General features: G+C 38.2%; 1 protein-coding gene across 2 annotated transcripts; it reads right to left on the reverse strand.

Annotated features, from left to right (window-relative positions):
* Window positions 1-957: 957 nt before the first annotated feature.
* Window positions 958-16,438, reverse strand: GINM1 (glycosylated integral membrane protein 1). Of its 2 annotated transcripts, none has more exons than XM_059700083.1 (8): window positions 16,279-16,438; window positions 11,188-11,247; window positions 10,961-11,057; window positions 8,090-8,241; window positions 7,468-7,624; window positions 6,583-6,713; window positions 4,889-5,052; window positions 958-1,645 (listed from the first exon to the last, which is right to left on the reverse strand). In XM_059700083.1, the coding sequence occupies exons 1-8, from the start codon at window positions 16,393-16,395 to the stop codon at window positions 1,534-1,536; spliced, it is 990 nt and encodes a 329-aa protein (XP_059556066.1). In that variant the 5' UTR covers window positions 16,396-16,438; the 3' UTR covers window positions 958-1,533. The 2 variants fall into 2 exon arrangements, with proteins under 2 accessions (XP_059556066.1, XP_059556065.1); XM_059700082.1 differs by having other exon boundaries at window positions 6,583-6,716.
* Between the last annotated feature and the right edge of the window lie 655 nt (window positions 16,439-17,093).

The raw sequence follows: 17,093 nt of genomic DNA on the forward strand, positions 1-17,093 counted from the left end.
CTAATGAAACTCATTCATTCAGGATACTAAGCATAATTAATAGTTGATGATGTAAGTAAAAGTGAAATACAAGTTAATGGTATAAAATTTTAAATAAGATTTCTATTTATGATTACTTGTAAAAAAACCAAAAAACTTATTGTATCATCCCAGACATAGAAAACAGAGCCTCAAGAAGCCTGAGTGCCTTGCTGTGGTCCCTCCCACGGGTAAGGAGAAAAGGCAGGATAGGGATCTACTGACTGCGAAGCCTGTCCACTCCAACTGGCCATGTAGCCTTCTACATTGTTCTCACCACAGTCTACAAGCTTATGCTGAATGGATGAAATAAGACCCTGTCATCATTTGGAGTCAGAACTGGTCATTTCTAGCAACTTAGTGAGGAAGGACAGAAAATAAATAGTGTGACCAACTGGGTGACTTTAAGATCTACATTATACGCTATTATTTATTCTATAATATGGAGATAGTACATTTCACAGGGCTGTTATTCCTTATTAAAAACAGGCAAAATGAAGCATCACTCCTTTACTCTCTACTGCCATGCTTCTCCCATACATCCGTATCTATTTAGCCTACACATAAAGTGGCTTTAAAAACTTGCCATAACTTTCTTGGACAATGTGTTTAAAATGATGGGTTGCAATAAAAACCTTACTGATAAAACAGAATAGAAGGTATCTATCACATGGAGTAAAGATAAGTACTGTATGAACTAGGTCACACTGTAAAATATAAGTCAATAGGGTAATGGTTAAAAAAAAAAAGAAAATAAAAAGGCCAAACATTACTGTAGAATAAACAGTCCTATACTTAGAACCATAAGGTATATTCTAATTCCATGATACTGATGGTCCTTTTAACTGACTTGAATGTTGGTTTCAGCCAGTGTACGTGAAGCAGCTATTATACAGAAATAATTCGAGCTTGGGTAAAGTTTTTATGCTAAAAAGACTATTTTTTCCTCAAAAAACGTTTATTTTAGAGTGAGAACATGTCACTATTATTTTTATATCCTAGTGCATTCAAGGCAAGTGGTCTTGGTACAATGAAATCATGATACACTTCAGTGATTTTTATACTGAGTCACAGACAATATAAAGGCACATTTGACTGAATAAAAAAATAAGTGTTAAGTTCTTGAGTTTTTAAATTAGAATTTCATAAAGTGCTTTTCATAAAGTCTTATATATTATAGTAATTAAGTGGATATAACTTCCTTAACAAAGGCACCTTGTAAAGTATTGGCACATGGCATTTTGTCTTGCCCATTTTTTTTCCTTTTTGGTAATTTCAAAGTTTCGTCACTTGTCTTCTCTTCCACTTTGTTTAAAATTTCCTTAATTCATCATCTGAATAGCCAGTGCTGTTAAAGAATAAGGTGAACTTTAACTTGACATTTTAAAGGTCAAGTTTTAGGAGTTGAGCAATTTCTCTAGTGTGTAAACTGATTCTTAATGATTTAAAGAAACATTCAAGTGGCAAATTTAGAGCCAATAAACTAATTCAGAGTCCATGATTTGAGGTGGTGTTTCAAATACATATTTTATCTTCAAGGATTTCTGCTGTTTTCTCAGGACCATCTGCATATAAGTTGACAGCTGCCACAGGTATAATATTAACTTTATCCAACTGAAGAATTCCTCTGAAATATAAAAATTAAAATTGGTAGTAAGATAGGGCTACTTCAAGTAATAATGAAATATATACCTGGGGTTAGGTGCTTTGCTTCATTTTATCTAGTTTATAATGATTGTACAAACTCTTGAGTCCAAAGTTCACTTTAAGCAAACTGAGAAAATATAAAGGTCTAAGAGGAAGTTCCTTACTTGGTACTGTAGGAAAGGAAAGGATTAACACATTGTATGCGGGAAACGTGTTTACACGTTTTATATTTATACGTTCTACAAGTGTAGTAGAGCGCGGGACACATATTAATACGTTTTTTATAGACTAGCGGTAGAATGCGGGTAACGTATAAATACGTAAACTAAAGTTATTGTAATTTTACTGAACGTTGCCATTTGCGCAAAAAATTAGCAAAAATGGCCCGCACCACCTGTTAGCGCGCGATAAAAACTACCCGCAAACAATGTGTTAAGAATAGATCTCCAAGACAGGTAGTTAGAGCCCTAGACTTGCACAAGCTGGGCAAAAAGACTAGGCCCAAGCAGCTTTCTAAACAATACTCACTGCTTGAATGGACCCTTAGATCTTTAGACAGCATTTCTCCTTTTGCTACTAACATCCCTGACCAGAGGGGAGATATTTGCATTGGATCCAAGACCTGTACTGCAAGTTCAATATCATCCTAATCAAACCATCAACAGAAGTTAGTTTATAAAACTGAACAAGCTGATTATAAAGTTCATAGGAGAGAAACTGCAAGAACTGATGTATCAATTTTTTGGACAGAACAGTGGAGAGAAGAAACATCTGCCCTAAACAACTAACAAAGATTTTATTGAAATATAATTACAGGGGCTGAGGGGGGCCAAGGGGAGGAATATGGGGGACATCTATAATATTATCAACAATAAATAAAAAATAAGAGAATGCAGAATTGTAAGAACAAAGAAAAAAACCATCATAACAAAACTGCCATGGTCATAGGAATAGTTAAATAGATCAGTGGAAGAAGAGAGTCCAGAAACAAGACTAATGCTTACTGGAATTTAGTTCATAGTAAGTTAACATTCCAAGTAATGGGCAAGTTACTACTCTAGCTTAAACTATACACAAAAGTGATGATAAATAAGTTTTAAGAAAACATGTTTTTTTAAGATAGGAAAGGTCTACTTAAGAACATCAAAAACCCTAGAAGTCATAAAGGAAAAACATGAATTGCTTTCACTCCAAATGTAAAACTTCCATATGATATAGGATACCATACACAAGAGCAAAAGACAAACTGTAGTCTGGGATAAAAAAAAAAAAAGTATTTCTGCAATACATGTTATGGATGTATAACAGACAAAGGAGCCCCTACATATTAATGATTATAAAAGGCAATGCAATTGAAAAAATAGGCAAATGCTATTAGCTACACCTAGACTAGCAAAGATGCTATTAAGAAAATGCAGCCTGGCCAGTGTGGCTCAGTGGTTGAGTGTCCACCTATGATCCAGAAGGTCACAGTTCAATTACTGGTCAGGGCACATGCCCGGGTTGGGGCTTGATCCCCAGTAGGGGGCATGAATGAGACAGCCGATCAAAGATACTAATCATTGATATTTCTAATTTTTGTTGTTGTTAATCCTCACCCAAGGATATTGTTCCATTGATTTTTAGGGAGAGTGGGAGAGAGGGAAAGACAGAGAAACACTGATGTGAGAGAAACACATTGATTGGTTGCCTCCTACATGCCCCCTGAACAGGGCCCAGGCCTGGGAGGAGCTTTCAACCAAGGCACGTGCCCTTGACCAGAATCGAACCCGGGACTCTTTGGTCCGCAGGTCAGTGCTCTATCCACTGAGCCCAAACTGGCTAGAGCTCATTGATGTTTCTCTCTCCCCCTCTCCCTTCTCTGAAATCAATAAAAAAAAAATTTTTTTTTAAAAAGAGGAAAATGTAAATTAAAATGGGTTATATTTTTGGCCACACAGCAAAAACTATTACCAGTGTTGAGGAAATGTTAATTACATATACTCTTTCATCCAGTAATTTTATTTTTAGGAATCTATTCCACATAAATATACATGTGTAAAGATATATACATACATTAACGAACACTACAGCATTATTGGAACTAACATGAATGGAAGAAGATATTTGCCGATGATACATCGATAAGGGGTTAATATCCAAAATACATTAAAGTACTCATAGAGCTTAACACCAAAAAACCCCCACCAAAACCCAAAGACTCTGATTAAAAAAATGGGCAGAGGATCTGAACAGACTTTTCTCCAAAGGGACATACAGATAGATAGTCAATAGACTTATGAAAAGATGCTCAACATCACTAGTCAGAGAAATGCAAAATGAGATATCACCTCACACTTGATAGAATGGCTATCATCAATAACTCAACAAACAAGTGTAGATGAGGTGGTGGAGAAAAGGGAACTCCTCGTGCACTGTTAGTGGGGATCTAAACTGGTACAGCCACTATGGAGAACAGTATGGAGGTTCCTCAAAAATTTACAAGTAGAATTACCATATGACCCAGCAATTCCACTTCTGGGTATTTATCCAAAGAACTCCAAAACACAAATTCAAAAAGATACATGCTTCCCTATGTTCACTGTAGCATTATTTATAATAGCCAAGGTATGGAAGCAACCTAAGTGTCCTCTGATAGACAAATGGATAAAGAAGATGTGGTACATTTATACAGCAGAATAGTACTCAGCCTAAAAACGAATGAAATCTTACCATTTGCTATAGCATGGATGGACCTAGAGGGTATTACACTAAATGAAATAAGCCAGACAGAGAAAGACAAATACTGTATGATTTCACTTACGTGTGCAACCTACAAATACTATAATTAAAACAGAACAAACTGATACAGAGAAAAAACTGATGTTTGCCAGATGGGAGGGACTTTTGTGAGGATGGGTGAAAAAAGGTGAAGGGATTACGAAGTACAAATTGGTAGTTACAGAATAGTCACCGGGATGAAAAGTACAGCATAGGGAATATAGTAAATTATACTGTAATAACTATCTATGGTGTCAGGTGGGTACAGGACTTACTAGGAGGATCAACTTGCAAGTTATATAAAGTCTAATCATTATGCAGTACACCTGAAACTAATATAATATTGAATGTCAACTGTAATTGAAAAATACAAAATTTTTTAAAAAGCAAGAAATATAAAGTAACTACATCCCAGTTATTAATCACTAAAAATACTCATGTTTCAAAAGTAAAAAATACTTACTTGTATTCACAAACTGGAAAAAGCACCTTTAAGATGGTTATTACCACAGCTGCTCCTATAATTCCAACCACTATGATGTTCAAAAACATAAAGAATACCGGGAAAACACTGTTCCAGAACCTGCACAGATCTTTTCTGAACTTTTCCATCCACTGACACATCACCTAAAAAAAGACTTTTGATTACATACGCAAGTTTCATTTGAGTTCTAAGAAACTTTAAAAATCATATTCTAGTTTTGGGGTGATAATATTCTGTATCTTGATTGTGGTAGTGGTTACATGGATATCTACACTTGTCAAAACTTAACTGTTCTTTTTAATGAGTGCATTTCATTTTAAAACTTACCTCAGTGAAGTTATTTATAACTTTAAATATTAAAATTCTAAGACACAGAAATATTACTATCCTTTACAATTACAGTGGGGCCTTGACTTATGAGTGTCCCGACTAATGAGTTTTTTGAGATACCAGCTGTGTCTCGGCCAATTTTTTGCATTGAGTTGATAGAGTAATTTGAGTTAACGAGCTCCTTAATGAGCTCGGTCTCAGAACGAATTAAACTCGTAAGTCAGGGCCCCACTGTATACTGTTCTCTAACTATACACCAAGTGAAATGCTAAATAACCAGAGGTTAGGCTAGTCTACTTTATACAAAATGCACTGGAGTCAACTATGTGTTTCCAACAGTTGGAGGACAAGAAAAGGAAAAGAGAAAAGGAAAGAGAATCACAGTACTAGCTCCTGGAACACATGGGGAATTTGCTGTGTGTAAAACATGTTGCTATAGTAAAGAGAGGACAGATGCTAAGGCAGCACCAATGGCCTGGGCTTTGAAAGCAGTCTGTTCTTGGGCTATCCTGTTCTGAGGGAAGCGAGGTAGGCAGAGTAAAGATACTACATAGGAGTTCAGGCAGCAAAAGGTGACCTGGGTTTTTTCAGCAACCCCAATCTTGAGTGAGAACTTTCAATAATCATCTCTGGAATCCTAAGACTAACCAAAGACCTGCTCATTTAAATGGAAATTATTGTGAGTAAAGGACCTAGCCCATATATACAGAGATATCAGGATACTCTCTCTGAACCCTGAATATTTCCCAATCAGCAGTAGAATGTCATTTGTAATATGTGAGTACTTAGTAGGTGCCAATGCATATTTACATCTGTACCCATTTATTAATCCTTTCAGCAACCGCATCACATAGGCACTGTTTACAGACGTAAGTGGTGTCCCATTGCACAGATAAACAGAGACCAGGCTTGTTCAAGATCACACAACTAGTAAGTGGTAGGCAGAACCAGAATGCAAACCTAGGCAGTCTGACTCCAGAAAGTGCACTCTTACCCAAGTGTGCTTAGCCACTGTGCAACATGCTGAGGGCACCACGCATGTGTGTGCAGCAAGGTGGGAGTCATAAAATAACAGACAAATGGGGATGTGAGAAAGACAGGAACTGAAAATCCAAAACAAAACGAAATCCAGTGCTTTGATAATCATTATCTGACTACATTATTACTAAATGAAACTTGAAAAAGAAAAACAAATACCTAAAAATACCACATTAAAACAGTTATGAGTTCATTATTAACACTGTCCCATGGTTCCAAACCACATGCTTTTCATCTCATTATGCTCTTTTCTTAAAAACCATGAATGTTTATAATGTGGAGATAATCCAAAATACCTAATTTACCTTATAGGAAGATGGAGCCTCTGCTCTGAGAGGAGTTTCAGGTAATTTGCCAGGTAAAGCATCGCCATCTACGGTGGTTTCCACATTCCTGATAAGATACTGGCTGGTGGTCTGTAGTGAACTAACACTTTCTACTGAGGAGGAAGAGCCAAGTTACCAAAATGCTAGGCGCATGCTGGTGTCTCTCCTACCAGTCCCAAGATTGCTATGCCGATAACATTTAGATAGCAAGAATATAAATCTTTCCATCGGAGAAAAAATAAACATATTTGGTTACTCAGATTTAAATGCAAGAAAGGAGCCATAAACTAAGACCATTAAAAGGAAACTATAGCAGTTATGATTCTGTCACATAGTCAAATTTTCAAAAGTTCCATTTTGCCCTAACTGGTTTGGCTCAGCGGATAGAGCATCGGCCTGCAGACTCAAGGGTCCCAGGTTCGATTCCGGTCAAGGCCATGTACCTAGGTTGCAGGCACATCCCCAGTAGGGGGTGTGCAAGAGGCAGCTGATCGATGTTTCTCTATCATCGATGTTTCTAACTCTCTATCCCTCTCCCCTCCTCTCTGTAAAAAATCAATAAAATATATTTTTAAAAAAAGAAGTTCCATTTCATTGGGAAAAATGAACGCTTCTTCCTTTAAATGAATGATAATCTTATTACATGTTATATGGTGATTACCCAGAGTAAGAATTGATAATTACAGTAAAATATCTCTATACAATCAGCATTGATAATACTCTATTAAGACTTAAAGAGTCCTCAAATGGATATATAAAGTAATACATGTTATAAAGCATTTCTGAAAGAAGCTTATTTCAAACATATTAACTATGATTTAAAAGCTACCAATTAAAGAAATCAATAATGGCCTTTTAAAGTACCTTTTTTGGAAAGGTTGGGAAGGGTAAATAAAATGTCATCATCTCTGGAAATGGAATACAGCATGCTTTTTTCCAAAGGTAGTGTGTAGTTTGTATGTCTGAGTATTCCCTGGTTCTTAACTAAAAGATCAATTTCAGTAACATCCTTTTGTTGAACCTATTAAAAAAGAAAAAGGCAATTACTCTTTATTTTAAATAATGGTACAATCCCCTAAGAATTTAAAACTGAAATTTCCCTCCTAATTTCTGTAACTAAGAAACTTGTCATATTCACACAATTTCTTTTTATTGCCCCCCCCCATTCTGAAGCATTTAATTTGCAACTTTAATCATACTCCTGTGTGCTGCAGCACTCATTAATATCTGCTTGCTTTCAGTTCTATTTCATTAACTTAGAGAGACTTAGCCAGAGGAAATGGTAGCAGTTATGAACCAAATTCAATCTCTTTACTTACTTGTAAATGCTAAAACAAATAAAAAATTCTAACTAAATATAGGCAACATTAAGGGTACCTTTCCTCCTATGAAGTCAGAAATAAATAATAAAATAATTGAACACATGCATAAAAACTAGCACAAATCTTTACAATTTAGTTCCCAATTAATAAGCATATTATCTTACTTGTTTTCCATCAATCTCTACTACCTCTTCTTGAATGACAATTAGTCGCAAACTGGAACCAGATGTCATAGGCCACTCTCGAACTAAAATCCTTACACTGATAATTCCAAAATATTCTTTTTCATTCAAATTTTCTAGATTTTCATTCTTCACTATATAAAAAAAAAAGTGACAGCTTTGAACAAAAAAATGACTATAAATCTGCTACTGAATTTGATTATTTTGATGACATTTACATGGAACAAGATAGTTGTAAGCTGATTTCTTAGGCTCTCTTCATCTCTGACCTCATTGATATTTCAGATTTATGAAAACAAAGACGACCTGGAGGATCATTACAATGCTTACAGTCATTTGAAAGGGAAAACTGCTTGATGGTCTGTAGATTTTGTAGGAAACACCACACTGGCAACATCCTTCCTAACCAACATGGCATAACTATTTACAAAGCAGGTCAGAACAATCAATGCCGTGTGCAAAGTAAGCACATTCATGCATTCATTCATTCACTCACAAAATCCAGTAATAGACAGGGCTAAGACAACTGACTTTTTGCTCAATCCTTTCCCCAGTAAGTGATCTGTTACTGTTGGAAAGGAAAGGAAAGGGGAAGAAAGTGGGAAAGCCCTGTAACAACTCCCTATTAATGGATGCAGGGTAGGATTAGCTACGGACCATGTTCCTCTCTAGCTAAGAACCCCCCTCCCGCCCAAGCAGAGATGGGGTGTGGCAGTTGAAGCTAGTTTACAGAGTTCATGGTACTTACTAAGGCAGAAAGCTACAAAAAGGATAAATCAACAGACACCAATGAAACTGTCACAAAAGAACATTTAGTTTCTGTCCCTCAAATGTTATCATCTGAGGATTATTTGCTAAAATGCAACAGAGAGAGATATTTTAAATGCAGACCCAGTGGTTTAAACTGATTCTGTGCCTTTAGAGGGCTATTCCCTTTATCTGGAATGCTCTGTACTTCTCACTCTCCCCCAAACACATTTTAAGAATAAATTCCAACTTAGGAAGTTTAGCACTGTATCCCTACAATGCTGAGTTCATACCTTTTCTGATTTTTAAAGCACTAATGGTAGCTCTTTGCTTATAAACCTGCCTCCGGGACTAGGCTGAATTCCTTGGGAATATACATCAAGCTTTTTGTTCTATAGCTTTTGTTAAACAGTGACTCCATTCACAATTATAAACACTTAATTTAAAGTAAATATAAATGTTCAAACACCTGGTCTGGTTCTAAATTCTAACTGTGCATCAGAAACACCTAGAACAGTATAGATAACAGAGCCTTACTTCAATCTTAATAAATCAAAATCTCTAGATGGTATAGACCCACTTTTGTAAATTTTTTAAATAGGTGCAGACATTTCTATTGAGAACCTGGCATTTTAGCTCAATCTGACTGTCTTCATAAAACTGTTCCTCGTTGACTTTGCTGTTTCATTTGTTGAAAAGATAATGGCCCCAAACTTCTCAAAACTGACATAAGACATTAAGTCACAGATTTAAAAACCCACACTTGGGCACATCATAGTAAAACTACTGAAAATCAAAGACAAAGGAAAAAAATCTTTAAAGCAACCAGAAAAAACCAGAAAAATAATATTCCCAATGGACCAATGACACACTGATTCTCAGCAGAAATTACAGAAGATGACAAACAAAAGCTTACATAATTCATTGCTAACAAATCTGCACTAAAAAAAAAAAATAGTAAGGGGAATTCTTTAGGCCAGTGGTCGGCAAACTGCGGCTTGCGAGACACATGCAGCTCTTTGGCCCCTTGAGTGTGGCCACGAAGTTTCAATCGCACTGCACGTGCACACCCGCACGTGGTATTTTGTGGAAGAGCCACACTCAAGGGGCCGCAGTTTGCCGACCACTGCTTTAGGCAAAGGGAAAATTACCCCAGAGAGGAACACAGAGATTCAGGAAGGAATGAGCAATGGAAAGGGTAACTGTGAGGGCAAACAAAAATGAGTACTGGACCATAGGAAACAACAACAGTAATGATGATGTACACAGAGTTAAAATGCATGACAACACCACAAAACCAGAAAGAGAATAAATGGAATTTAAGTGTTCTAAGATTCTTGCATTGTTTGGGAAATGAGAAAAGTACTAGTTTATTGATCTCAAGGGTAACCATTAAAAGAACAGTAAATTAATATAAAAACCAATCAGATGAAGAAGAATGATGAAAACACCCCCAAAGTATTTGGAAATTAAACAATCTATTTCTGAAACGATTCATAGAACAAGAAAATATCAAAACAAATAATTTAAAAGACACTACAAACTAAATGATAATAAAAATTTATAACAAGTACAGGCTATAAGTGCTCAGAGAAAAATTTACTATCTTAAATGCATACATTTAAATATACATATACGTATTTCTCATATTTTTTATTTCATTCAAATAATATGGTACATATTCCAATGTAACAAATTTTGTCTTTCAACAACTCAAAAAACTTAAAAGTTAAAAAGAATAATGTTATGCAGGCACAGGAGTAGAAGAAAGTGAAAACTAAAGAATCAGACAATTTTTCTTTTTCACAAATGTGAAAAGCCACTTCCCCGGGATTTTGCCTCTTGCTTATAAATCTCCATTTACTACCTCTATGGACATTCTTAATATGCTGTCAACCTACTACAAATGCAGTTCCATCAATGCCAATCTCATGAAAAAATGTGAATATACAGAAATAACCAATGTAAACTGAAAACAGTGTTAAAACATTAGTAATAATGTAAATTATTAATTAAAAATGAAAATATATAACATCAAAGAACTGATTTACTAATTTACAATTATTAAAAACAGCAAAATTATGGAAATAATTTATTAGTACTCACCTATCAAAGTCTGACAGCTTATTCGGGTTACACCACTATTTACAGGGAAGTCATTTACATATACCTGTCCACTCTCATAGGTTATGTTAAGAACAACCTTAAAATAAAGCAGCATATACATATGGTTTATAAATGACAACTCTTCATATAAAAGTACATTATCTAAATTAAAATAGGCTACATAATATTTAGCTAAGTGATATTAAAAACAATCAAAGGAGACAAACCTGTTCTTTAGATACCTCCCCATCATCTTTCAGGGTAGTTACATTAATTCTTATGCTGTCCTGAAAATCAAATATGATATAAATTGAATATGTATGCATTTCACAAACTGAAATTAACTGTTCTTCCCCCTCCCTCAATTATATTTATGGTATAATCACTTATGATAACATTAAAAGAACACTTGTAAAAAAAAAACACATTTTCATTTTACTGCCGTTTTTATGCACTGGGCCGCTAGTTTTATAATAAAAGATCTGTATAGTGTCTTGTGTGTTCACCATTCCAAGTCAAGTCTCCTTATGTCAACATTTATCCTCCCTTAACCCTCTACTCTTTGCACCCCTCTTTCCCTCTGATAATCACCATACTGTTGTCTGTGTCTATGAGTTGTTGTTTTGTTTTGTTTTTTTCTTAATCCCTTCACCTTTTTCACTCTGCCCTCAACCCCCTCCCCTCTGACAGCCTACTGAGGATGATGCTGGCTGTGGGTTTGTGATATATAGCCTTTATTACACAGAAGTATGTTCCCTCTATTCCCACTTTGCCGATAGTTTTTATCATAGATGGGTGCTGGATTTCATCAAAAGCTTTTTCCTCATCTATTGATATGATCATGTGATTTTTATCCTTCATTTTGTTTATGTGATGTTATTACGTTTATTGATTTGTGGATATTGGACCAACCTTGCATCCCCAGAAAAAAAATCCCACTTGATCATAGTGTATGATCTTTTTAATGTATTGCTGGATCTCGTTTGCTAATATTTTGTTGAGGATTTCAGCACCTATGTTCATCAGAGATACTGACCTATTTAAAATTGTTGATGCATGCAGATGTAGTGTTATTTACAGTGCTGCATAATTAATTCCATCAAATGATTACAAATTTACTTATTTGTTCCACTATCAACGGACCTTTGAATTGTTTCCAACTTTTTGTTTTCATAAACAAAGTTCTCTGACCCTTTTAAAATTGTCTCTTACCCACGGACAAGTTATGTGTAGTGTACAATCAGCTTTAGTGCCTCCCAAGATATGCTCAAAAGCAGTCTACTCCAATAGCGAAGTATATTAATGACATGCTTTCTATAGACAAGAGAGCAATATTTTAAGAAGTATTCACCACTGGCCACAGGAATTACAATTTCACATTTGTAAATCATATTCTTCTCTAAGTTTATTCATGTTGCTATTCCATAAAAAACAATACTCTTCTAAAATACTTTTTACTTGGGGTATTCTTAACTTTGAAAATAAGAAAATCCTTCATAAATATCAAAGTAATATATAAGTATATTTCTTAGTACTGTGACTATCCCCAGAACTTCCTATATTTCCAACAAATGAGAGGATAAGACTGAACTGATTTTAAGAGGTTGAGTTGATTCCAACAGCAGAACGGGATTCTAACATGGTAAGGCCCACACCATACACTAAAGCTGACTCTGTACACGTCCCAACTCCCATTGGAGCCTAGGAAGCTTTTGCACTAGTGATTCCTCAGAATCAGCCCAGCTTTCTCCTAACCCACCCTACTCTAGAATTAAGCTAGAATCAATAAACTCATCTCCATAACAAACCAATAATCAATAAGCCATCAAGTTAATGGCTATACTGTCTGTATATGTACAAATTCTAGTCAAAATTTTCTGTTTTCAAACTAGAGGATCTGTTAACTGTAGACTACTGTTCTTACAGCGCAGAGGTAACTTTCCAATGACGATGTTCTAAGAAACTGCTTTATAGCTCCTGCCTTTCAGTAGTGAACATACACTGTACTGTTAATAATTAACTGCACTTACATATATCACTTGCCCAGTAAAAGATGGGATTTGTAAAAGACAATTAACAGACACTAGCATAGTGTATTTTCTAAAGAACTAAGTTCAATTTTGGGGGGTCCTTCTGAATGATTACATTTCAGAAGAGATTCTAATCCCTTATTGCCTCCTGAGGCAAAGTTCAGAGAGAGGTTGTATTTGTTACTCTTCCTGAGAACCTAACTGAACTGGAAATTCAGGTTTACCAACCAGAGTGATGTATACTTAGAAAGTGGGTGGCAGAGGGCACATGCCCGGGGGTGTGCAGGAGGCTGCCAATAGATGATGTTTCTTTCTCATCAATGTTTCTATCTCTCTATCCCTCTCCTTCCTCTTTCTCTAAAAATCAATAAAAATCTATTATAAAAAAGAAAATGGGTGGCAGAACTGAAATTTCTCCTCACCCATTTTCAACTCTTCCTCTAATTTCTTTGTTCACAAGACTAGTGGCCTGGTGCACAAAATTCATGCACCGGTGGGGTCCCTAGGCCTGGCCGGCGATCAGGGCCTATTGGGGGCCATTTTGCCCAGTCCTGTTGGGTGGAGCTGCTGGGGCTGCCGGGCCATGGGGGCCTGCCAGCTGCCAGACAGGGCCTGCTGGATGGGGCTGGAGGGTCAGGGGGAGGGACCGCAGGTGGTTTGCTGGGGGGGTCAGTGCACTCCCACAGCCAGCCAACCTCTCCTGGTCCTTCCTCCCCTCCCCCCACTATCCTCATCCATAGGTGCATGATTTTTGTCCAGTCTCTTCCTGCATCCCCCACACCCCTTTTCACCCCAAGAATAGTCAGTCCACTCCCTTTCTATGCTCCTGATTCTATTATAATCATCAGTTTATTCTGTTCATCAGATTATTTATTCACTTGATTTTTAGATTCACTTGTTGATAGGTGTGTATTTGTTGTTCCTATAGATACCTAGTTTAAAATAAATGAGTAACTCTTGAGGGAAATATATAAAATAAATATTAACACATATAAGAAAATAAGTGTCCTCTGGATGCCTCTTTTTGGTGACCATATATTTTAATATTAGGAGAATATACTATAAAAATGTTATTAGTTTTATAATCTAACCTCAACTTCTGACAACTCCATATATAAACAAAACAAAAATGTTTATAATCCAGTAAATCTGAATCACTGAGGGGAAATTGGGAAAATATTCCTGACTTAAACAAATTTTCTTTTATCTTAAGTTTTAAAAATTCTTTATTGTTGAAACTATTACATATATCTCCTTTCCCCCCATTAACCTCTCCCCGCCCACTCCCACCTCCCAACAAATGTTCTTACATTTAGAGCAGGGTGGATACAAAAATGAAGAAATGAGCAAATATGTGATACAGCAAGTACAGTAAAACCTTCATGGTAGTCTAAGTTTATACTATTCAATACGGCACCCATTAACCATATGTGGCTTTCTTCATTTAAATTAATCAAAACTAATTAAATAAAAAATTTAAAACTTGGTTTCTCGGTCTCATTGGCCACATTTCAAATACTCAATAGCCACAGTAGTCCAATGGCTACTGTCATGGAGAGAGCAGACCATACAACATCATTGTATAAAGTAATATGGGTGACCACTGTAAAATTTTTTCAAATGTTTTGCACACTTGAAATTTTTTACAATAAAACATTGAAGCCCTGGCCAGTTTTCCTCAGTGGTTAGAGCATCGGCCTGCGGACTGAAGGGTCGAGGGTTTGATTCCCAGTCAATAAAACAATGAAATATTTAGGTCAACAGCTGTCAGCTTCCCATATAAACATTTCCACAGAATGAGATTCTCCTTCTAGTGATTCCACACTCATTTCATCTACGAAATTCTAAGTTTAGATCTGAACTTTCCAAACTGGAATGAAGGGGTAGTAAGGAGAACTGAAATGATGAACTAAGAGACCACAGTATGGAGTATTTTCAGCTCGAAGTCAAAATGCATTTTTCTCCGATTATAGCGACAGACTCAAATGTCTTTTGGGTTCAAAAGTGACTATAATGAATCTTTAAAATTTGGAAAGGGGGAAAACAATGTCTTATTTGAATTTCAGAAATGATTTCCCTTTTATTTATTGTCTTGGTGATTGCCCACCACATTCATATTTTTGACCAGCTGCAACTGTGGTCTTCCATATACTTCCAGTTGTCAGGGGTCCTTAGGGCTTGCACTGTTGTGGCTTTTCTGAATGCCTCAGCAAAACTCAAACTGAGATAGTTTTATGTTTGTACCCGGGAGAATAATATCATAACTCTAAAAAATTAACTGAAAGTAAAAATGTGACATTCATAGTGTCAGTTGTCTCTGAGTTCAGAGTATTCAAATCCTCTGAAAAGTCGTACCCGTTTCGTAAGAAAAGGTGTACCTGTACTGTATCTTTCCATTCTGGGAAAACTTTTCCCAGCCTACATTCAATAGATGAAAAGCAAATTTTGGTTTAGGTCAGCACGACTCTAGGGAGGGCAAACACACAGACACACACACACATGCAGGACTCCCGGGCAAAACAAAACACACACACACCAAACAACAACAACAACAACAACGGTGCGGACCAAACACCCTTCCACACCAGGATGCGGTGGTTCTCACACTTCAGCTGACCTGCGAATCACCCACGGAAACAGATCTGCGCCCCACCGCACAGCGTCTGATTAGTGCCTCTCCACCGGGTCCCTAGGGGATGTCGGTGCTGCTGGTCCCACCAAAAACCACTTCGCTAACATCACCGCCAGGCTACTTGCGGGGCCTCCGTCTCTCCTTCGGCCGCCCGGCCCGGCGCGCAGCCCGAGCCCTGCACGGGGGGAGGCGACCCCGCCGCCCGCCGGGTAAACAGTACCTGGAATCGCCCTGGCGCGCGCTCCGATTGAGCAACTTCCACATTTCCCGAGCACAGAGACGCTGCCCGGTCCCAGGCCCGGCTCTACTCAGGGAGCAGCCATGACCAAGGCTGGGGTCACTCGCGATCGCGTACATTTTCGAGCGAAACCCCATCCGGATGGCAACAGTTCAGACTGCGTGAGATCCCGAAGCTTCGCGTCGCGAGGCTTAACCACACATCCAAGAGCCCCGTTCGCTCTCCCACTACCCCCTCCACCCCCCCCCCATTTCCTGGGGCGCTTCTCCCCGATTTCTCCTTTGGGCGCCCGGACCGCAGTCCACGGCCAGGAGGCCTGAGGTGGGATACATCTTGGCGGACGCCGCGGTCCCCCGGCCCTGGCCTCCCCGGAAGGTCCAGGCGGCGGAGCGGCCACACTGCGCCCGCCCTGTCCTACCTTCGGAGCTCCGGGCGGCGGCGGCTCAGGGATTCCCGTCTGCAGCCACCCTGCGGCCGGCAATGTCGCGAGCAAGAGCAGACGGAGTGCGAGTGGCGCCAGCAGAGCGCCCTCCATTTTGGACTGGCCAACGGCGGCCGGCGAGGTGCGAGCAGGGCTGGGCGGGGCGGACCCACTCTGGGGGCGGGGCTTGGGGCGGGGCTTGGGGCGGGGCAAGGTAGAGGAGCGACTCTGACGGCTCGGGAAGAGCTGACCACGCACGCGCGGCGCCGCACAATGTCGAGGGGCGGAGTCAAGTCGGAGAAGGTCCTCTGGCGTCATTAGACGGGCGCTCTGGATTGGAGGATTTCTCCGCCTACACGAGTGTAAGCATTTTCGTTGCATTATTTTAAAATTAGTACGTATTAGCCCTAACTGGTTTGGCTCAATGGATAGAGCATCGGCCTGGGGACTCAAGGGTCCCGGGTTCGATTCCGGTCAGGGGCATGTGCCTTGGTTGCAGGCACATACCCAGTGGGGAGTGTGCAGGAGGCAGCTGATCAATGTTTCTGACTCTCTGTCCTTCTCCCTTCCTTTCTGTAAGGAATCAATAAAATATATTTAAAAAAAAAATTAGTACGTATTATACTGTCTATGCACATAGCTATATCTCCGTGTGTGTATATATATATATTCACCTCTGTCTATAAAGTGAAAATAACTGCCGTATGTCAGACCACTATTATATACTAAAAAGAAGATATATCACGTTGAGCGGGGAAATTTTATCAAGTCGGCAGTTCTCACCCTTAGCTGTACATGGGGGAATTGCCTGG

Source organism: Myotis daubentonii, chromosome 6, assembly GCF_963259705.1.
Source record: "Myotis daubentonii chromosome 6, mMyoDau2.1, whole genome shotgun sequence".
NCBI lineage: Eukaryota > Metazoa > Chordata > Mammalia > Chiroptera > Vespertilionidae > Myotis > Myotis daubentonii.

What these genes read in the sequence shown, in the direction of transcription:
- GINM1 (XM_059700082.1), bottom strand. Translation starts at nt 16,395, where the DNA reads ATGGAGGGCGCTCTGCTGGCGCCACTCGCACTCCGTCTGCTCTTGCTC. An exon ending in CGCCGCCCGGAGCTCCGAAG is followed by an intron (nt 11,248 to 16,278) that starts GTAGGACAGGGC and finishes TTTGATTTTCAG; the next exon opens with GACAGCATAAGAATTAATGT. An exon ending in AGGCTCCATCTTCCTATAAG is followed by an intron (nt 5,053 to 6,582) that starts GTAAATTAGGTA and finishes GTCTTTTTTTAG; the next exon opens with GTGATGTGTCAGTGGATGGA.